The 22,868-nt window shown below is 51.8% G+C and overlaps 1 protein-coding gene across 1 annotated transcript; it reads left to right on the top strand.

Annotated features, from left to right (window-relative positions):
• Window positions 1-488: 488 nt before the first annotated feature.
• Window positions 489-1,724, top strand: MIND_00394300 (uncharacterized protein; the record flags this gene model as incomplete). Its single annotated transcript, XM_037360771.1, has 4 exons — window positions 489-806; window positions 862-879; window positions 929-1,653; window positions 1,703-1,724. The coding sequence occupies 4 exons, from the start codon at window positions 489-491 to the stop codon at window positions 1,722-1,724; spliced, it is 1,083 nt and encodes a 360-aa protein (XP_037223656.1).
• Window positions 1,725-22,868: the final 21,144 nt, after the last annotated feature.

Raw genomic sequence — 22,868 nt, 5'->3', positions numbered from 1 at the left:
AACGAGAAGCGGGGAGGCTGGGAGAGCCGTGTGGGGTGGGAGATCGAGCAAGAACAGAGCACAGAGCCTGTCGTGCTGGACAGAGAAAGCTGAACGTGGCAGCCAGCTGGAGAACGCGTCACTCGTCAGTCAGGCCCTCCCCGTCCAGGCATATCAGCCATATCACGCACCAGTCGCAGCCTGACGCGGCCGCGGGGCCTTTTCGCGGGACGACATGACGAACAGAAGCAAGGGACGCGCGTGGGAGCCGTCACATCAGCGCGTCACGTTCCCAGGCCCTGACACGGGCCTCGCCAGTGTCTCGCCGCGGAATTAACTTGGAATTAACCGTCCCCGGCTGGCCGCCATGTGCTATGGCGCAGAAATGCGCGCGGCGCCTCGGGCAGAAGGACGGGCTATCGCAGGTCTTCATTGCGACATGCGTGAATCACACTCTCGATCTTGCAGATCGATCGCCGTCGCCATCGCCGGTCCGCCATCACCGCGTCATGCACCGCCACCCGCCACGTGGCGTCACATCGTCCCACACCACTCCTCTTTTCCTCCTGCTTCCACCGGCAATGACAACGACGCCAACCGCGACTCCGCTGGCGGCGGCGGGCAGCAAAGCGCTCAGCACCAGCACGCTCGCTCTCAAGTTCATGCAGAATGCGGCGGCCCGCAAGGGGGCGACAGCGCCAGGCGCGCTGGCGAAGGCCGAGGTGCAGGACGAGGTCGACGGCGCGTGGGCGGTCCCGGGGGCAGATGCGTGGCGGGCGATGAGAGAGAGCGAGGGGGAGGGAAGGAGTGGTGAGCTACGAGGCATCGTATATGCCGTTCCTGTTTGGCGCGCAGACGAAGGGAAGGCGGGCGTTCCGGAAGGGGCGTGAGGTCGACGAGGTGCGTGGCTGTGGCTCTTTCTGGGGCTCTTACTGACGCTCTAGGGTAGCTTGGAGCGATAGCGATTGAGAAAGCGGCTCCAGCGCAAGAGCTACCGCCAGTTAAGGCGGCCGGCAAGGTGCGCGCGATATCGTCGCAGGGTGGGCCGCCCGAGAAGAATAAGAAGGCGAAAAAGGAGGGCGGCTCTGCGCGTGACGCCATCTTTGCTGCCCCCGTCACCGGGCTCCCGAGTGCGACGCCCGACCCACCTACCCAGCGGCAGAAGACGAAAAAAGACAAAGACAAGCCGCCCACGTTCCTCCGTCCCGCGGGCGTCGACGCTCCGCCCAGCCAGCCATCCACTTCGAAAGCCACGACGACCCAGCCCGTGGTCGCCGAAGAACGGGACAGTTCGGTGGAGGAGATCGCGCCGGAGAAAATGGCAACGAAGTCGAAAAAGAGCAAACGGGGGCGGGAGGAACCGGCAGAGGGGCCGTCACCAGCTCAAAAGCCCACAAAGAAGGCGAAAAAGAGCAAGCCCGCTTATGAGGAGGACGATAGGTCTGTCGAGGAGGTCGCGCCGCCACCTAAATCGACGCAGAAGGCGAAAGCGAAGTTGACCAAGCCGGACGATGAGGAGAGTTCTGTCGAGGAAGTCGCGCCGCCGAAGACAAAGTCGAGGAAAACCAAACGCGCGCTCGAGGAGACGGAGGGCGAGGCTGATGGGGAGGGGGACGCGGCTCCGAAGCCGAAGAAGCCGAGAAAGAAGAAGAAAAAGGCGAAGGAGGATGCTTGGTGCGTGATTTTTGCTCTTTCTCGTTGGGTGGTATGCTGACGCTTTTAGTCAGAAGGACTGTAGTCAGTAGCTGCTTGGCATGTCCAAGATCATCTGGCGCATTCTTGCTTGCCGTCCGTCGCCTGCTCATCAAATAAACCGTTCTCTTTCCGTTTCCCTGCTTCGCTCGTTCAGGTTCTAGTTGCGCCATCGTAATTTCATGTCGCAAGGCCGGTCACAGCTCATCTCGTCCTTTTCAGACCCGCCATCGACGCTTTCTCTCAGTACATACCCTCTCAGATGATGGTTCGTGCGTGCCTTTGGAGGAAGAAATACTCGCCCGCGCAAGCATTCCTCGCTCGACCTCCCCAGAGGAAGGGCACGGATGAGTGCATGCCTGGTCGCTGTTGAGACGACTGACCGCGCTTCCGCGTCTTCGGCTTCGCTTCAGGTATCAACTACCTCTCAACCTCGGTGTCCTTGCCTGTTGGTTGTTGAATTGATTGCAGTCTTCGGAGTCATCGTCCATCACCGACGATTGTATTCCTGCAACGCTCGATTAATGTGGGTTTCCGTATGACTTGCTGTCTTAATCTAAGCTGAAGGTTTGCAAGAAACAAACGACACAGAAGCACGACACACGAAATATTGACCAGGCGGCCGACTCGGAGGAAGGGGGTGTGCGTGTATTCATTCCTAGTCGACAGCCCCCGCATTCTCGTTCGCTCTGGTGCCCTGCCATCAGTATAGCCCTCGTCGCTCGGACCGATCCGTTCGCTCTCGTGCCTGCCGCTGACGATTCTTTAGATAGGCACTCATACTTGTCGTAAAAGGAATTACAGCTCTCGAGGGATTGCGTTCCTCGCTTGGCATTGTCAGTAGGTGAGCGATTGACTTGTTCGCTGAACTCGGCCTGAACCGCCGCTCTCCGTAATCATAGGCCATCGGTAAGCGTGCGGATTCTTGCATCACTGGCGTTAATCTGTTTACAGTGCGCTTATTGTTGCGCCTTGACGCTCGTCTGACGATACTTATTGGGCATTCTTGAGTCAAGAAGCAATGTCCTATTGTCCTATACGGACATTGCCTCGAGTGTTGAACAGGAAGCCGCCGCGTACTTGGTTGTTCTGAAAGGTCTTATCTTCGAGGTACCGCATATTAATTCTGGATTGACCTGGACTAATGAATATTGATCGTGTGTCCCAGAACTTGTCCAACAACGGTGCTCAAGATGACACTTTTTCTTCAATCGTATCTACGTCTACTGTCTGGATCTGGGCCGCCTCGGACGTGTCGTCAACTACTGATGACTCGAAGGCCGTGGCTGATTGGGATTTTCCTTTTCCAGGCGAAAGATCAATCCTGTCCGGTCCATGGCTTATTCTAATGTCCTAACGGCCACTCTGCGCCTGCAAAATCGTTCAAGCCAGTGGCTCTCTGCGAGGTAGCGCCCTTAGTTCTAAATTTACTGGGGATATTCATCTGGCGTTGACAGAACTTGTCTAACGATGGCGGTGGCAGTTTGCTCGGTCGTTTGTTGGACGGGCATGCCGGTATACTTGTGCTTGATCTTGCTTTCGATGTTCAATGTAGCATGTATGCTGACTGACAGAACTTGTCGAACAAGTACTGATGATTGGCTTGGAGCTGTTTGGCACCTGTCGAGGCGAGTACTGCTGACTCCTGAGGGCCGAGGGGGAGCATGACGGTGTGCTCCTGCCTTCTTTCGTGCTCAACGTTAACATGATCACAGGGGGTAACTTCATTGTCAACTTTGTATGCCTGTGCGGCTTGTCGCGTTTGGAGCTAACACGATCCTGACCAATATGATCCAGACGTCCCCTGTGAGACGACTGGCTGAATTGTATCTGACGAAGGAACTTGAACGCAGCCTTGTGGAGACTGTCAATCCTGCCTGCTGCTGCCGGACTCTAAATATGCGTCAAGCCCAGGCTCCTCTGACAACGTCTTTGTACCTGCTCGGCCGTATCACTCTGTCTCAAATGCGGAGTCTGTGTAATTTCGAGATGTCTTCTCTGGTGTCGCCTGATTGCAGTCCGCGCCGGGCATACTCGGCCTTGCGTCAGATCGCGATGTGTTGTACGCGGAAAGTGGGGCCGCGCCGATAGTGCCTATCTCCAGAGTCGCCGTTGCGTCAGCGCTAACCTGTCGTCGTCGTCGATCAGTCATCTGCGGTGTATGGTACTACTTCTGGGTGCTGTCGAACTGCTCACGCAAGATACTGACAAACGGGACGGATGTTGGATGGCCGTCGGACTCCTTGATCGTGTGCGTGTCGGCTGACGTTTCTTGGACTGGATCTGACTTTTTCTAGTCGACCGGTCCGCCTTCCGAATCCTTGATTCTATGGCGCTCCACATGGGTGACGGATGTTTGTTGCGGGCACGTATAGCCAGCGTTGTTATTGCATGGGATAATCGCCCAATCAAGGTTCCTGCTCCGCTCCGTTCTCCACATCTAACTTCCAGTGTGGCTGTCAGATCCTGACAAATACTGGCAGATACGTAGGACGCGGGCTTCTCCCGTGCACACTCGCTGATAGCGCCTATTATTGTCCGCTAGGTTCGTGTGCTGTTCTTCGAGGTTAACGATGGCTGATACCAATAGAGCAGTGGATTGATCGACAGACGCACAAGGCTTCAGGGCCGGCACGCCAACGCGTGTTGACGTCAACAAGAACACGACATAAGTATCCCTTCATCGCGCAATATGGCTGTTTGTGTTCACCGTCCTCCGGCGCACTACTCCAGAGTCCAACGATCTGTCTATCACGCGCTTCTCAGCAAGTCACAGGACATCGGACATGGATATCAGCGACGCCACCGTCTTCGAGATGCCCCGGCGTGTTGACGTCAACAGGGACAAGACGTATCCCTTGATCGCGCAATGCGGCTGGATGTGCGTGTTCCTGCGATCTATAATTACCGTCGCACGGTCCTCCGGCACGCTACTCCAACGATCTGTCTATCACGCGCTTCTCCGCAAGTCACAGAATGGACAACAATATCAGGGACGCCGCCGTCGCGTCGTCTTCGACCCCGGCGCCGGCCCGGGCTCCGCCAACTCGTCGCTGCAAGTTCAGGATCCCTGCTTCGCTGCTGCGATCCCACTATCGCTCATGCCCATGCCCACGTCAAGTCCAACGCGGGGCCGGCGGCGAAGCGCAGAATGGAAGCCGCGACGTCGTCACAAAAGCATGCGAGGGGAAACGCCGAGAATGCGGCGAGCGGCGGGGGTAGGAGCGCGCAGATCTTTCCCCTCCACTGGAAGCGTGCGGGAATAAATTTGAAATCCCAGGCGGTCCGACGACGTCGCGCGGGGCTTCCCAAATTCTTGGAGGATTGGCCCGTCAATAACAAGCGAATTGCGGTGCGGGGGCCGGCCGCCCACGGGGGCGACAGGTGTACTGCTGCAGGCGCCTGAGCCGTGGGCTGCCAGTGGGCAGATGGGGCCAGGGAGGGTAGAGCGGCACTGCGGCAGAGGATGTCAGCGCTGTGGGAGTTGAGCACGGGCACGAAAGAAGGTTTGCGCGTGCGGAGAAGCGCGCGCTGGGGATTGCCGGTGGGGGCTTCTAGGATTTCACGAAGTACTTGAATTCATACCGTTGATTGATTAGAATGCATAGCTGTGGTGTCGTCTTTCCCGCACGACCAGGAGTGTACACACACAGGCGGGACCATTTCCTCAGAAGCGCGAACCCAGCCGCAGATCGTGGCGTCGCCCTAGGTCCAATAGACCGCCGTCCGTAAAAGGCAACTTTTGGGGCCCAGCCGGGGTGCGTCTGTGGCAGCGTGCGAGCGGGGCGGGGACCGCCGCGCGGCTATTCTGGGGAGCACTCTATTGCTGTTGTGCTGCGGGGAACCCAGTGCGGGGAACCCAGTGCGGATACTCCCACGAGCGAGAATAGACTGCTCCCGATAGCGGAGATACCGGCGGGCACACTCCTATGTGCCAGGATGCATATGCTATAAAGCTGCGATTTAATGTGTTCGTTAAATTGAAGGAGGGTAGGCCGCCAGGAGAAGAGCGGAGACTTCAAGCGGCCGAGTGTGCTAGACAAATGACAACATGATCTGGGCGTCCCGGGGGGATGTAGATATGTCGGTAAGCCCCATGGACGTGAGGCAGGGCGGGCCCTGGTAATGTTCATGAGCGGGCGCGCGGCACGCTTTCGTGAGCTGTCAGACGGCGCATTAGCCGATCAATCAGTTCCCCATCGAAGCATCCGGGCCAACTTACCCACTCCGGCTCTAGTCTTGCCGTCCGGCCCATTTGGACCTCAGATTCGTCGCCGGCGGTGTGACGCCCCATCCATCCATCGTGTAACAATGCTCCCCACGTTAGCGCCGGTTTCTCTGTCACTGCACCCGCACCTTCTCTGGCGCTCGTGTCACTGTTCTGCGCCGCTCCGAATCTCCGTTTGCCCGTTGTCGGTGTGCGGACCATCGACTCCGAGTCCGCCCACTGCACCACCAGCAGTTTGTAATGGCCGGCGCCGGCGGCGCACCGACCTGGACGCGGAGCAGATTGGCTGCGCTTTCATGCCAGTGTTTCAAAGTTCCGAGTACTAGTACTTAATGTGTGTCTTGTTCTTTCTTCACTATCACTGCCGGTGTGTTGATGATCTTCTAGTCCAAGTCTAACGGTGCGCTCTGTCGACCATCTCGCACAGCAAGTGTGCTTGGTTAGTTGGTGAGGAACCTGAGGGTGCCGCGGCGCCAGTGCTAATCATTCTCAGGTCGTTGTCTTCCGTTGTCGGGTATAGTTGTAGTTGCCATTCAGCCATTGACAGTGCGAGTGGGAGCAGCACTGCGCGTGATCTTGTGCATCCTTGGTCGGCGCCATTGAATACTGCACTGGCAGGGAGAATAACTTTACAGTAATAGTCTGCAAGATGGTGGTGGAAGAGGCGAACGCCGAAGTGGAAGCACCGGACTGCAATTTGCAAGCCAGGTTGTGCCCCAGATACCTGGAAGATTGTCTGCGACAAGTAATCCATAGTGTTGAGTAAATGACACCAGGTGGGCCGACTCATTGCTGCAGCGTGTTTCCGAGAGTTCATCCGCGACTTTAGTCAGGCCTAGGATAAGTGCCAGCAAGTGAACCAAGTATTGATTCCATTATGGTCAACTTCTAACCTAAATGACTACATTTCTCCCGCTCCCAAACAGCTACATACTCTGGATATGCCACCGAAAATGCGTCGAAATTCTGTCGTGCATAGTCTCGAATTGGCGTCGCCTTGCCCTCGACATAAATTTCCCAATCGAGGTTGAGCTCCTTCGTGCGTGTTTTGCGTTTGTGTGACTTTTCTCTGACCTTATCAGCATCCCGAGGACGCTTGAGTGTCGTAGAGTCGGGCATATCTCGTCGATCGACCGCTGGTTGTACCGCCCGTGTTGAACGCCGCACGTGCGGCACAGCAGGAACATCTACACCAGTAGTATCGCCAACCATCTCCGCCGGACGATTAGATCGCGTCTCGATTACCTCTTCAAGGGTAGGGGCCAGCGAACCAACAAGGTCGTCTTCACTCTCCCGGACATAATCCAGGTAACTAGTTGCTTGGGCACTGATTCGGGGCCGACCAATAGACACACGTCCAGACGAGTTAGACTAAGGAAGTTCATTAACTTCGTTGTATAATCACACGAGAAACACACCTTGGCCTCAGCCTTGGCCTTAGACAGCTTCGTCCTCGCGATGTGCAGCTGTTTCTCGCCATCTTTCACATGCTCTCTGGCTTCGGCTGATGGATGCGACTGGACTTTGCGTCAGTGCGGCCCAACGGACGAAATGGCAGTGTACCTTCGCAAATTTCTTCGCCTTCTTGAGCTCGGCCTTGGCCTCCGCAACACCAACTCCGCGCAATCGAACCTTAACATCGATGAAGCGAACGCGACGGGTTTTCTCGGCTGCGGAGAGCCGACGGTTATAACGACTGAGATAACGATTGACGACACCATTATGTGCATTTCGCAAGTCGCCAACGCACACCGGATTTGGTAAAATATCCCTTGAAGTAGAAACTGTGCTAGATTCTGGTAGAATCTAGAACCAAATCAACCTATGGAGATTTGCCCAAAATATACATTTTTGAAACTGAGAATGATTTTAGTCAAATATATACTAGTTTTAGGCAGTCTGAGATGAAAACTATCTATGGGACTGAAACTATGCCTGAAATGGTTGATATCTGTGCACATATATTTGGTCATGATATCACGCACATCAAATGTGGCGAAACTGACAGTGAAACAAAGGATTTCACTGACAGTTTCAGCACAGATGATACAAAGGAAATCAGCAGTGGAGAAATGCACATAGATTCTCTTTGTTTCTATTTACATTTCTCCACTGCTGAAACTGTAGATTTACAGTACAATGAAATCATTGTTGAAATCTCAAATTTATTCATGCCAGAAATTGTGATTAAAACTGTCAGTATATACATTGGAGAAATTGTAAGAGATATTGTATGTATATCAGTGACTTGAGGGTCAACCCTCAAGTTAACCCTCAAGTCAACCCCAAGGGTCTGATCTCCGGGTAGACCCTACAAGTTCAGTCTCCAGCTACATATTTAAATACATAATTAGCATGAATGGGATAACAACTTTGTAATGACTTTACACAAACTTTCTAATAAATGTTACCAGATTGTAGGGACCCTTAATACATGTTACTATTCAGTTTAGACCTATGCTTCAAGGTCAATGGTTGAGTCAGAAAATGCAAATTACTGACCCAACCCTGAGTTTTCAAAACAGTGGTAGGGTCATATCTTAATGAGTTCTTATCCGTTCCTAACATGTTATATATGAGCAGGAAGGTGTTCAATTGGCCTATAAACTGGTATTCAACATAAAGTTCATTGTATACAAAACCACAGACTTTATTACAAAATACATTTTGACTATTAGATTGTTAACCCAATTACTTGATGGTTTCTAGGCTGTTCATCAAAAGTTGGATATGGTCAGAAAGGTATTTCCAAATTCTACAAACTTGATTTCAACCCTGATATGGTTGATTACAAAACCACAGACTTTCACTACAAGTCAAGGTTTATTGAATTGACTTCAAAATCCAAAGTCAACCAAATGACTCCATATTGCACATAGTAGTAGAGCTTCATTGATTGAGTAAGTGTTCAGTTCAAACCTATTCAAAATTTATGATAGTTGACTCACAAAAGGTGAAATACTCCCAAAATATTGGCTTTGTTAGTTTAGGGCTAGCCTGGCTCAAATAGTATTAACACTATATTGTTGTGAATTTCCCCTTCCTGTTCACTGCTTACCACTTGTATGATAGAGCACAGGTACAGGTCTGGGTCTGTTTAACTTGACTCAGACCCTGACCCTGACCCTGACCCTGACCCTGACCCTGACCCTGACCCTGACCCTGACCCTGACCCTGACCCTGACCCTGACCCTGACCCTGACCCTGACCCTGACCCTGACCTTGACCCTGACTGTCAGGGTTCAGGTTGGGCTGTGCCAGGCTTCTCTTGAGAAACATATACCCAGAACAGAACAGATGAATTGTTGGGCCATAAGTATGGCGGGCGGGTTCAAGTCGAACCAAAAGCGCCCATTAAAGTCAGTGTTGGGTCTGACACATCTTTCTTGGTCACGTGCTTTCTATGTGTGCATTCCCCCCTATTAGGGTGTCTGTTCCTGTCATTACATACTGTGTGTTGCGGGCCTTTGGTGGCCTGATACCAGTGCTGGAGAGGACAGGCCTTACACTTTGAACTTAAATGCGCATTCGTAGGGTTGAGCACAGGTCCGGGTCTCAGAAGGCTGACCCTGACCCTGACCCTGACTAACCCTGACTCTTCTGGATACGAGTCCAACCGGGTCTGGGTTGACCCACGGGTTGCAGACAGGGAAGCAGAAGATGTATTTGGAACAATAATTTCAACATAATATACATTTTACTATATGATATTGGCTCAGATATAGTATATGTAGCCTATTCCTCAAGAATTTAAGGATATTGAATACAATCTACTCATATGTCACATGTCACTTGAGTGACTTGAGTGACATCTGATTTTTTTTGTCTCTTAAAAAAGTTGTAAAACATATTTAGATAGGAAATTATTAAATCACAAAAACTTATTGGACCCTCCAGGTTGATTCAGAAAGGGTCCGGGTTTGGCCGGATTCAAGAATTGGTGTATCTTGATCCTGACAGACCCTATCTTGAAACCCTGCGAGTTGACCCTGACCTCTGCTCTACCCTACACGGTATTTGGTTCGGTCCAGTTCAGCTTCAAACTGGAAGGCCAAACCGGATACCGCCATCGCTACATCCTGATCCTCTTCATTGTCCACATTTTACTCTCCTGGAAAGCACGAGTGGAGGGTTGAAGTGATAGAGGGTTTCATGTTAGAATGTACAAACGAACTGAGAGAGAGGTATATACCTCATTCATTATATGTATATCTATATGTGCAAGATGAGGGTAGAGTACAAGTCAGGTAGGGTTTGTCAGGTTCAGGGTCAGGGTACACCAACCCTGACCCTGACCCTGACCCAGAGACCCAGACCTGGTTGGACCTATACACAGAAGGGGCAGGGTTTGTTAAGGTCAGGGTCTGCCTTTCTCTCAAGACCCAGACTCGGCAGCCCTAGTGCCAACAGTAATGTTATTAAAGCTATCATAATCAATATGAAACAGAGGGTAGATGGTGGGAAAGCAAAGGATACATCAGGCTTTAGATCAATCAGGCCATGCAAGTTTTTTCTATGAAACATGGACCTGGAACAGAACAGATGCTGAGTCAAGTTGAGTTGTTAGAGCCTAGTGAGTCATTGATGCCTTCTTGTATAGAGAGAAATCAAGTCAACCTTCCCTAATGGAGTCAGGTTTAAGTAGGATCAGGGTCAGGGTCAGGGCAGTCTTGACTTTCCTTATTTCTGCTGTTACCCAAAAAAGGTAATGTGGAGCTGAGTGGAGCACCACTGGCAAATGACTCAATGAGCATATGCCTGTAACCCTTGTGTAACACCTCTCTACCAAACATCAATGATAGCCACTCTTGCCACCAGCTCAGCCCTAGGGTCCGTCTGGACCTGCGGGTCAAATCTGGGGTTGAACAGCCAGGTTCAGAAGTTGGTGGGGTAGAGCATGGGTCAGGGTCTCAGGGTCAGAGTCAGGGTTAGTATACCCTGACCCTGACTCTGATTATAACAAACCCTACCTGACTTGTACTCTACCCTCATCTTGTACATATAGATATGCATATGATGAATGAGGTTAGTATATACCTCTCTCAGTTCCTTTGTGCATTCTAACATGAAACCCTGCCACTTCAACCCCCCACTCATGCTTTCTAGAAAAAAGTAAAATGTGGACAATGAAGAGGACCAGGATGGAACACAAGAAGGCTCATAAATACTAATTGTAGTATATAATAATGATTGTTTGAGCTTTTTGAATTGTATCAAATATGACATGAGGGTTAACCTAGATCAAGTCAACCTTACCCAGTAGGGTCAGGGTTAGGTAGGATCAGTGTCACAGATAAGACCTGGCCTATCCTCTCTGGCACTGGTATCAGGCCACCAAGGGCCCATAACACACAGGATGTGATGACAGGAACAGACACCACAGTAGAGGGAAATGTATATATGGGAAGCACATGACCAGGAAAGATGTGTTGGGCCTGCGCTGAGCCCAACTTGCAGCATGAAGGAACAGGAAGAAGTGCTAGGATGTTAGGAGTAGTGCCTGGCCTGCAAGGGATGTGCAATCATCTTCTCTGCAGCCAGAGACAGGGATATAGGAAGGAGCAGGAGAGGCCAAGGGTGTCTGATCACCCCTCAGCAGGGCATATATAAGGTATAATAGTATACACTGTACTTTATCGCTTAGATCACCTATTATACTACCTTACCCTATGCAAGGAGACATCACTGAGTCAACACCGACTCATTGGGCCTTGTCAACCTGACCTGACCCTTGACACTAACACCCACTTTAACGGGCGCTTTTGGTTCGACTTGAACCCGCCCGCCATACTTATGGCCCGACAATTCATCTGTTCTGTTCTGGGTACATGTTTCTCAAGAGAAGCCTGGCACAGCCCAACCTGAACCCTGACACCGGAGGCATGCCCCGAGGCATCAGGCTGCCTGATGCTTTACGGGCATCAGGCAAGCCTCAGGCAAATTGGCCTCATGGCAACCCCATGAGGTGGCCTGATTAGATTTCAGCAAGATAACATGCATATATATACAGTGCGTTGCCCTGGAATTTTGACCGGCCGACTACAGAACTGCGGCGCCGCCCGCCGAGCAATTTGTCCATTACTTACTGTATCGGCAGTGTTCGGTGTGAGTTCTGCCATGCAATTTATGCCTCCGTCCTCGCGTGGCTTACGCAATCTGTTACAAAAAAAACACATATATATTCAATCCCTAGTGTCAGTGCTACGCAAACTCTGTGCGGCTGCCCGGCCTTTGTCTCCACCTGGCACCAGCACTTAACACTGCGTGTTGCCCAGATTTTGACCAGCCGACATGCCGCCAAACTGAGCAAAATCGGCGGCGGACGGCGACAGGTCATCCACAGAAGCGCAGGAGGTAGTCGTACAAGGTTAAGAGATGATTAGAGTAGTCACTGGAGGGCGTGGTTAGTGAAAGAATTGAGTGTCAAACGGGGTATGCATGCACGCCCCCAGTAATCGACTTTATGCCCTCCCGCATCCCCCAACAAGCTCACGCGACCCTCGGACTCCTCCGCATGGTTAGGTGGGGATTTTCGCGTGTGGGAGGAGGGGGTAGGGCGGTTTTCGGGACTGGGGACGAAACACGAAATGGAGGAGCTAGTCCAGGCGTCAGCCAAGAGCGAATACAGGCCAAAATCACTCACCAAACATTGCCCGAGCCTCAGCGCACTAAGCGGAGCCAAGTGTCATCACCTGTGGACACACATCCCTCTCGGAAAACCAGTGCGAGCCCCACGCAAATTGCCACATTGCTTGCCATTGACCCTGGCAATGGCGAAGGATCAGCGGCGGAGACATGGTGTGGTGAGTGAAGAATCAGCCTTGAATTGACAGCGTCGTGGCTGTGGCTGCCTCTCAGCGCAACATTCGCTGATTTGAGCTTGTTTGGCAAGGTCGTGCAGCTGTAGTAGATCAGATATTGTGGCGGTTAGGGAAGAGAAATGACAGCACCCCAGGTAGGCAGATTGGTGGCCTCATGGTAACCATGAGGCCAATCTGCCTAAGGCTCGCCTGATGCCCGTTAAGCATCAGGCAGCCTGATGCCCTGGGACATGCCTCCGGTGTGACAGTCAGGGTCAGGGTCAGGGTCAGGGTCAGGGTCAGGGTCAGGGTCAGGGTCAGGGTCTGAGTCAAGTTAAACAGACCCAGACCTGTACCTGTGCTCTATCATACAAGTGGTAAGCAGTGAACAGGAAGGGGAAATTCACAACAATATAGTGTTAATACTATTTGAGCCAGGCTAGCCCTAAACTAACAAAGCCAATATTTTGGGAGTATTTCACCTTTTGTGAGTCAACTATCATAAATTTTGAATAGGTTTGAACTGAACACTTACTCAATCAATGAAGCTCTACTACTATGTGCAATATGGAGTCATTTGGTTGACTTTGGATTTTGAAGTCAATTCAATAAACCTTGACTTGTAGTGAAAGTCTGTGGTTTTGTAATCAACCATATCAGGGTTGAAATCAAGTTTGTAGAATTTGGAAATACCTTTCTGACCATATCCAACTTTTGATGAACAGCCTAGAAACCATCAAGTAATTGGGTTAACAATCTAATAGTCAAAATGTATTTTGTAATAAAGTCTGTGGTTTTGTATACAATGAACTTTATGTTGAATACCAGTTTATAGGCCAATTGAACACCTTCCTGCTCATATATAACATGTTAGGAACGGATAAGAACTCATTAAGATATGACCCTACCACTGTTTTGAAAACTCAGGGTTGGGTCAGTAATTTGCATTTTCTGACTCAACCATTGACCTTGAAGCATAGGTCTAAACTGAATAGTAACATGTATTAAGGGTCCCTACAATCTGGTAACATTTATTAGAAAGTTTGTGTAAAGTCATTACAAAGTTGTTATCCCATTCATGCTAATTATGTATTTAAATATGTAGCTGGAGACTGAACTTGTAGGGTCTACCCGGAGATCAGACCCTTGGGGTTGACTTGAGGGTTAACTTGAGGGTTGACCCTCAAGTCACTGATATACATACAATATCTCTTACAATTTCTCCAATGTATATACTGACAGTTTTAATCACAATTTCTGGCATGAATAAATTTGAGATTTCAACAATGATTTCATTGTACTGTAAATCTACAGTTTCAGCAGTGGAGAAATGTAAATAGAAACAAAGAGAATCTATGTGCATTTCTCCACTGCTGATTTCCTTTGTATCATCTGTGCTGAAACTGTCAGTGAAATCCTTTGTTTCACTGTCAGTTTCGCCACATTTGATGTGCGTGATATCATGACCAAATATATGCGCGCAGATATGAACCATTTCAGGCATAGTTTCAGTGCCATAGATAGTTTTCACTTCAGACTTGCTAAAACTAGTATATATTTGACCAAAATCAATCTCAGTTTCCAAAAAGTATATTCTGGGCAAATCTACACAGGTTGATTTGGTTCTAGATTCTGGTAGAATCTAGCACAGTTTCTACTTCAAGGGATATTTTACCAAATCCGGTGTGACGCATTTGTGCGCTGGGCTCGAAGGCAGCACGTGATCGTGCCACCCGGGTCACAGCGGTCAGCGCGTTGTCGGCCGAAGCTACGCGGTGAGCTGGTTTGCCAAGTACATGACCGGGTATCAACCCATCATGTCAAGATCCACCTGGCGGGTCGTGAACACCCTAGTCGCTCGCGATGGCTCAAAGTGTGGCAGTTCCGAGGGCATACCATGGACGCGTTCAAGGCGGAAGAACTTCTTCTGTGTCGTGAGATTGACACCTTGAGGGAACTCGACAACCTCGGACCAAACACCTTCGTCCAGCCACACAGTGTCAGACGGTTGCCAGTCGAGTGCGTCGAACGGCCCTAGATCCTCGGGTTCAAGTGTGTGGCTAGTGCCCGAGCGTTTCTTTTTGGAACGAAATGCCCCTGGAGCTGTAGGCGGAGGAAGGCCCTGTGTCGCGCTTTCCAGCGGTACCCTACAGAAAGTGAACGGACAATGCTTCAAGAGACCGAACAACTCACGCGGGCACACCCATTGGCTCATCATCTGCAAAAACAAGAGGTGTCGTGCTCCATCTGCACAGACAATCAGTGGAGAGCGACTCAAATGGAGATTCATTACCTTGCCGCATCTGCGGGATCGAGAGCAGACAGTCCGGGACGTCCCAAATCGCTGGTATCAGCAGTCGATGAATCCGACGACATATATCTAGATGGCTGACTTAGCACGGCATTGTCAGAATCGCAAGGGCGGACTTACACCGAGTTTTCATAGCCAGAAAATTCCGTTGACGGTGTCGACATGCGAGAAATGGGTGTCGCAGGCATAGATGCGGAGGAAAGGGGTGTCGATGAACTCCCCAGCCTGGAGCTTTTCAATACCACGAAGAATAAGGAAGGTATGTACGACTCACCGCCAATTCTCAATCTCCAGTGCGGACATGGCCCCAGTCGAAGACATCTGCGAATGTGCCGGAAGCTGTCCGTGGAACCTACTACCATTCAGTCGGATGGACGGGAGTTCGGTTAGGCTTACCAGGCGTTGCTCGAGACAATTGCTGAATGCTCGACATCATGATAGCTGCTGAGAGAGTGTAACCGGGGCTCAAATGACAGGGAAGAGACTCACATTTGCCGCGAATGGGCCGGGAAACTCGATATAGCTTCGGGGGTTGCCCCGACAGCTGCGGTATTCATGGACCAGTCGTGAATGCCAGAATTTTGACGCGTCCAGACTGGCGTTGACGACGGATAGGACGGAAATGCTGATGTTATCGCGGGTGGTGCGTGATTCCATTCAATAGGATTCGCCGACATTGAGGGTCTATGGTAACCTGCTGGAAAAGGGAGTGACAGGGAAGATGATGCCATGGCGGTACTATCGACAGATTCTGTTGGACAGAACCTGTTCTGCGGGTCAATATGGGTCAGAGCAACATAAACAGCCACGCACGATGAGTAACCGCTGTCCTCGGCGTTTCCGCCCCCAATTTCTCCGCTGCCCACCCACCGCTGCCCTCCGTAGTCCATCGAGGAGCCATACGCGTCCCAGAAGGAGTCGTACATGCCCTATGGTGTGTCAAGTCGATGAGCAAGGGTGTTTGGAGCATGTACTGACCGTATTTAACACGCTAGACCGGCGTCGTCGACGTTGCAAGTGGTGGGGACGGAAAGAGGTGGCGGGAAAGAAGCAAGCGGCGTCGGGCGATCGGCCGCGTCATGATCTGACGCGTGACCGGCCATTTTGGGAAATTTTTCCACGATGCGCGGAGCTCACGAAAGCTGACCGCGAGCCGATGACAGCTCCGCCGACAGCCATCAACCTCACGACAGTTGACGCTCGGCAACGCAGCTCACGAAAGTGCGCATCAATCTCACGAAGGTTTCCATCAATCTCATGAAAGCGTATCGCGCGCCCGCGCACGAACATTACTATTACCCGGCAGGGCCGAGAGCGCGTCGCCACGCCGACGACCCTTTTCTTCGCGTGGTGAAACGCATCACCGGTCGATCACGGCGGTGGCGCGGATGGCTAACGCGTAGCTCGGCGCGCCATCCGGGCGTCGTAGCGGGGCCTGCGCCCGCTGTGCGCCATGGGGCAAATGGAGAATACTTAGTACATTCATGTGTATATAATGTTTTTCATGGTACTGGGTGCAAGATATCACAGGCTTCACAGCTTTGTATCCCGATTAGGATTGGTCACATTTTTTGCACATTTATTTAACAGCAGTGACCCTAAAAATGGAACTGTGGAGCAAATGAATTGCTAAGGCCAGTGCCAAACATGTGCATACATTCACACGACATCTGCTTAATATAAGAGTAATAAATAGTTCAATTCTCACGCACCCTTCTCTCTCCTGCACCACCACCACCAACGACCGCGCAGGTGTACACGGCCGGGAAGCGAAGGTCCAAGGGAGGGGAGGGTGTGGGGGAAGCCCAGAGAGCTGGACTGGGCGCTGGAAATGGCAGGTGAGTGGCATAATCCGGTAGGTGGGTGCCAGCTCACCAAAACTTGTCCCGGACCTCCAGCTCGCAATTCTGGGCCATTCCACCTCAGGCTACCCCCCCCTAATGTCTGGTAGGGCTAAAGTACCCCCCCTGTCCCGGACCCTAAGAGGTACCTTCTCCATGGGGTTACTCTAGGGATGAGCACGGGTCAACCCACGGGTGTCCGGAGGATGACTCGGACCCAGCCCTGCACAGCCACTGATCTGTGACCCGCGGCTCCGGGTACGGGTCACCCGCCGGGTTGCAAGGTGGAGGGAGAATTTGGTGACAAATAATACCGATAAAAAAGAGGAGCAAGAGGCATAATTGAACACAGGACCCGTTGGTGAAGTTCCAGCCGGCAAGGCAACAATAAATCACCATAAGCCAGCTAGACTGAGTAGGCACGGGTTAAGCTGCAGCTGACCCGGATCCATACCCGCACGGCTCAAACCCGCCAACCCGCGTGGGTCAGCCGGACCCGTGCTCATCCCTAGGTTACTCCATGCAGGCAGGGCTTACCCAGATCCTGGGCAAACCCAGGCTATGTCACGTCACATCAGCCTTTTTTGATGTGGGCTCACCCATGATTGTGGGTCCATTATTAAATTCATTACAGCCTGTATAGCAGCTTTAAAAATATATATAAAATACTGGGACCCTTAGACAGGCTATGCTTACCGAATTGGGTTAAGTAGGGGACGGGAAAATGCCCTTGGTGGGTCTGGTATGATGATATCAGGCAGATATATTATTCTAGGAATTTATTTAGGCTGGCACTGCTGCTCTATAGGATGGTAGGATGCTCAACTAGGTTACATCAGTTAGATTGGGGTATATAGAAAGGCCCTTGGTGGGGTCTAGTGGGCTACAAACAGATAATATCATGCTGGTAGATTATTTTTAAATTTCCTTCAATATTTCTAAACTAGTTATCAATGTTGGAAATCCTGAGATACATCAGAAATATTTTTAAAGAGTAGCTCTACACTAAAATAGAGAGTTAATGGCTTGGTTTGATCGGTGTTAGCAGATAGACAAAAGCTATAAAAAGGTGGACAAGGCAGGACTTGAACCGATGAGTATGAACATAGGGGGACCTTAGTAAGTGAGCCGGAAACAAAGGTAAAAAGATGTCAGAGGTAAGAGTTGAACCGGCAACCATCAAGGACGGAAGCCATCACAGCGCCAGAAAAGACAAGTTGGACCACAACGAGCTTGAAAGTTGCGCCGTTGATGGGCCTACATGCGTCGATCCAAGGGTTTAGCATAAAAAGAAAACACTGGGGTACACCCATCTGAGCGCGTAGAACGCGATTTGGGTGTGCCCAATTAGCGTCTCTAAGACGGGTTTGGATGTCCCCATCACTCTCCTCGGAGATACCCACGGCTGTCTCGGAAAAGACCACGGGTACACCCGGTTTAGGCCTGGGCGCACCCTGACGCGTCTTGAACCGACGCGTCAGGGTACCCCCACAGCCACATGGGTCCACCCATCACACAGGCACGTCGACAGCACGTGGTCGTACCCAAAAGCCTGGTTAAACCCACTCCCCAGGCTATAAAAGGCGCAGGGTGTGCCCACAACGCGTGGTTTTAACCACGCGCTACCTTCCATGGCATCTGGCTGTACCCACGACGCGTGGTTGTACCCTACCCGCTTTTGTCCCCCGCATGTGGGCGCACCCACGCCCTTCCTTCGTCAGGCCACGGGCACGCCCACGTGGTCTGAGCAGGCACGTGGGCGCGGCGCGCAAGCACGTGGGCGGCGCACCCGCGTCGGTGTCACGGTGGGCTGGTCCGACGCGCGAGTGACGACTCGGCACGCCCACGTGCTCTAACCAGACGCGCACACGCTGGTATCACCGCGAGTAAGTGATTCGGCCTTCCTCGTGATCGGCCGAGGAAGGCCGAATCACTCTCCCTCGGACGCGATCGACCTCTGTGACCAGTAGCGTGGGAAATCGTCACCCCTCTTCTTCTCGCATTCACTCCTTCCTAATCCGGACGTCCTCCCGCCCGCCCCCGCCCGCATTGCCTTCCTCGCGCCCTCGTCGCGCCCTCGCCATCGTTGCGCCTCTCACCGCCACCCATTTCAGACTTATAAGGTTTACATCTTCTCGATTCCTCTCATCCTAACTAACAACCAGCCGTCGATTCCACAGAGATACATAGACTTTTATTCACATGAATACATTTTCTTCCTCATCTGCCTCTTCGCGTCCTTTCGCAGGGACCTTTTTCTTGGCAATGAGTTTCTCGATTTGCACAACCTCCTCGTTGTACTGTTTTACTAGCCGTTTGATTGTAGGCTCGCGCTTTTTGATAGCGGCAGACGCATGCTCGTTTTTCTTCTGACCTAGGGGGTTGAATGAGTCTCTGGTGTAGTAGTGGCGAAATTAACCCACTACTAGTGGAACGTCGCACCGAACGCTCAAGCTGATCGTGCTCCATTTTCTTGGAGGTGATGCGATGAAGCAGTCGTTCCCGCAAGGTGGTTAAGGCGAACTTGTGCGTATAATACTCGTGATGTGCCATTGTCGTCAATGCCACCATCTCGGTAGCGCCCAGCTGGCGTAGCAATTTGTCGCGCTTGACGGTCTCTTTCTTCAAGCTGTCTTGAAGCTCTTCGATTTCTTCTTGCAGAGTCTGACGTTGAGCGAGTGGCATGTCGAGTTGACGGAGTTTCGCAAGTTTCGTGGTGCTTTGCTTATCGAGTAGAGCCATACTTCGTTCTGCAATGATAACATTCTTGATTGCAGTGTCCGCGGCGGTTTTAGAACGTTCTACAATATCAAGTAAATCTCACGAATGGGAGAAGCTTTAGAAGGACCACATACTGGCTAACGGTCGCGTTTGGTAAGCGATTTGGGCTTCCCATTGGGCTTTGATTTCTTGCTCGGTCATATCGGTCGCGGATAGGATTTGTTCAGCCTCCTGGAGTTTGTCTTCGAAAATGCCTGTCCGCCGCCTCAACCACTGAGCGATAGTGTAGAGAACATCCCTCGAGTCGCGTTGCAGTTGACGATCTAGAGTTAGAATCCTTTGATGATGCTAAAGACGCGTTAAATTTATCAATGAAAGTTTGCAGGCCATCGACGCACCCCACAAACGCGAAGATTTGAAATAAGATGGCTAAGTTTGAACCAGACGCGTTCGCTGCCCTCTCCGTTGGTTCCCCAAAGCCAATGCATTTGTGGGGGTGGTAAATCAACTGACACGCCCAGATATGGGCGAAGGCGTGGAATACCGAGACGGCGAAAACGAGCCGGTCCCGGTAACGGAGCAGAAATCCAAACTTCTTACACGATCGCTCCAGCTGACATGCAATGTCGTATAAGACCCCCACGATCAGATTGCGAGGTAAATGCTGCATGAGGAGCTCGAGCAGCAAGATCGCATAGTATTGTTTTTCTCCAGCACTGTCCATATTGACCATAAAGATAGGGATATCATGGCGACACACAAGCGCCATGAGCCCAGTCTCCGCGAAGAAACGGTGCTCGCTTTCTCGCGCCTCCGTCCGCAGCTTTGAAGGACGCTTCACAAGCGTTTAACCCAGAGATGGGGACCTTAAGCCCGTTTTCACACCATCGTCGTCTGGTTCCGCATCAACTCTCCGTCTTTTGCTCGTCTGGTGGGCCTGAGCGCGGACCCCATCAACATACTCCTCCATAGCCTTCGCGCGATCGCGAGGGACAAAGATGCTGTCTGGATGTTGGCGCGGGCGGGTCCATAGCGCCGGAGCTACGGTATCGCTTTTGTGTGAAATTGCCATCCAGGCAGACGGAGATGTCGAATGTTTGGGTCGGGTCATGCTTGAGGCCCGTGAAACACGCAGGGCAAAGCCGCATGAGATAATCGCTAGGACGAGTACGATGCGGCGGGTCGGAGTAGGGATTGGGAGGGGGCGATGTCTCGTCGTCGTGCTCCCGCTGTCGTTTCTTGCCAGCAGCCTTCGCGCTGATCCCGGTCCGGGGCTGACCTTGATCGACGTCTGGGGTAATGACAGCTTCCAATTGTGGGGTAATGACAGCTTCTTGATCCGGGGAGTTGACAGCTTCTTCGGGAGGGGGATCGACGGTGTCATCGGCATACCGGCTCCGGGCGACGGACCGAGCCGGTTCCAAAGCATCGTTAACCCGTTTATCGACCAGAAGAGTCAGTTGGGTAAACCATTGGAGAGTATTTCCGAATCGGATGCGGAGGCGCTCCTAGCAAATGCTTCAATCAATTCTGAGTCGCATTGAAGCAAGAAAACTAACCCCAGAAGCCATTTTATATCCCCGAGCGGCAAGTACATTCTCCAGCGTCTTAGAAAAAGCCGTGTTATTTGGGGCAATGTTGAGCCTGAGCTCTATAAAGAGCTGGAGCAAGGGTATTTCGACAGCGAGTGTCGGGCTACAGGGACTGCAGGGAAAGACTCCGCCCTGGAGTAAGAGAATCGGGGCTCGGAAGGGTTGACAATGAGGACATGTCTCCAGTTGGATGTCTTCGATGGATAACCAGCGAATTATGGTTATCTGAAGTCTGCGCTTGACACAGGCACAAGTCGCTCGTCCAATGTTGATCTCCTGGAGCGATTTCATCGAGTCGGTGGCCGCCATGAGCTGCAGGTAGGGAGGAACGAGATCGGGAATAATCTTCATCCAGTTCTCGTGCTGCGCGGCCCGTTTTCGCGAGCCAGCTCCCGCACCAGACCGGGGAATGTGAGAATCAAACAAATGAGAATCAGCCATCAACGATTGCCCAGTGCCAAAGTCATCGTGGCGTTGGCGTTGGGCTTTCTTTTTGACGGGAGATTTACGAGGAGACCGGCCAGGGAAGAAGGCAGACGTTTGTGTGTCAGTGAGGAAGATAGTGCCACTGGTTTTGATGGGTGAGGCGTTCAGACGCCGTATATTTGGCAGTGGTTGTAAAGCAGAGACCCCCAGCTGGTTGCTGCGATGGAGTTCGAGTTGTTTCTTAGAGATTCGCGGGTTTGGCATGGGGGGTAGGAGTGAAGAAACGGAGAGTGAGTCACGTGCGAGCCGCTTTGACCCTACGGTTGATGCCACCGATCCGCCGGGCATGCCGACAAAGCCCCGGGCATTGGCCGCATTGTTGTGTTTCGAGGGCTTGTGCTATAAAATGGTCTACAGAGCTCCGCAAGGCCACTGTCACTTGCTCCATCCACAGCTTACTCGCTCTACCCATCGCTCCGCCATCATGCCCGCCACCCGCACTTTCGACTTGCACAAGCCCGCGGAAATCACTCGGCACCCGTACCTGTGACCCGAAGCTCAACGAGAGCTATTTGCCTTCCACCCTTCTCGGCTACCGGGAGGACAAGGACGAGGCCATCACCAATGCTTATTTCCTGCTGCACCCGATCCCGGCTCGATTTCGTACGTACCACCCCGCCAACGCTGTTTTTGCTAAGCAATATTCTAGTGGTTGACTATCGCGACCATCTGAAGATCGTGTACAGCAACGAAGTGCTTGAAGGTGCCCCGTCACTCTTATCAGTCACCTCTTGCTAATTTTCTGCAGTCAAGGGTCGTCGTGACGAGCCTTATATGAAGGCATTTTTGGCGGCTTTGGCCTATGGCACTCGGCTTGATGACAGCGAGGCCGCCCACGAAGCCTTGGAGGCCGCCGTCGGCACGCCGGAACACGGTGACGCCTTGATGGCCTTCTTCGCCTTGCCCGTCACCGCCCTTTTCTGTGCCTACAATGCCGCTATCCGGGACCTCCCGCAAAACTAGTTATCCTTGTCTTATCTCATCTTGTCGTTATCTTTGTCTTATCTCATCGCATCGTTATCTTTGTCTTATCTCCCCTTTTCCTTATCGTGCTACTATCTTCATTTTGGGTTCTGGATATGCTACAAATAAACTCGGTGTATGTTACGCTACTTACAGTCTCTAAAAAAATATAGTCGCTCTAACAGTGTCGTCTATATCAACGTTAGTCGCCGGCATAAGGCCACCAGATGATATGTCCCCTCGCGCTGCACCTCG

This window comes from Mycena indigotica (assembly GCF_014461135.1).
Source record: "Mycena indigotica strain 171206Taipei chromosome Unknown Mind.scaff0003, whole genome shotgun sequence".
NCBI classification, from domain to species: Eukaryota; Fungi; Basidiomycota; class Agaricomycetes; order Agaricales; family Mycenaceae; genus Mycena; species Mycena indigotica.
The sequence above is the reverse complement of the archived record's forward strand: the minus strand, read 5'-3'. Positions and strand labels throughout refer to the sequence as shown.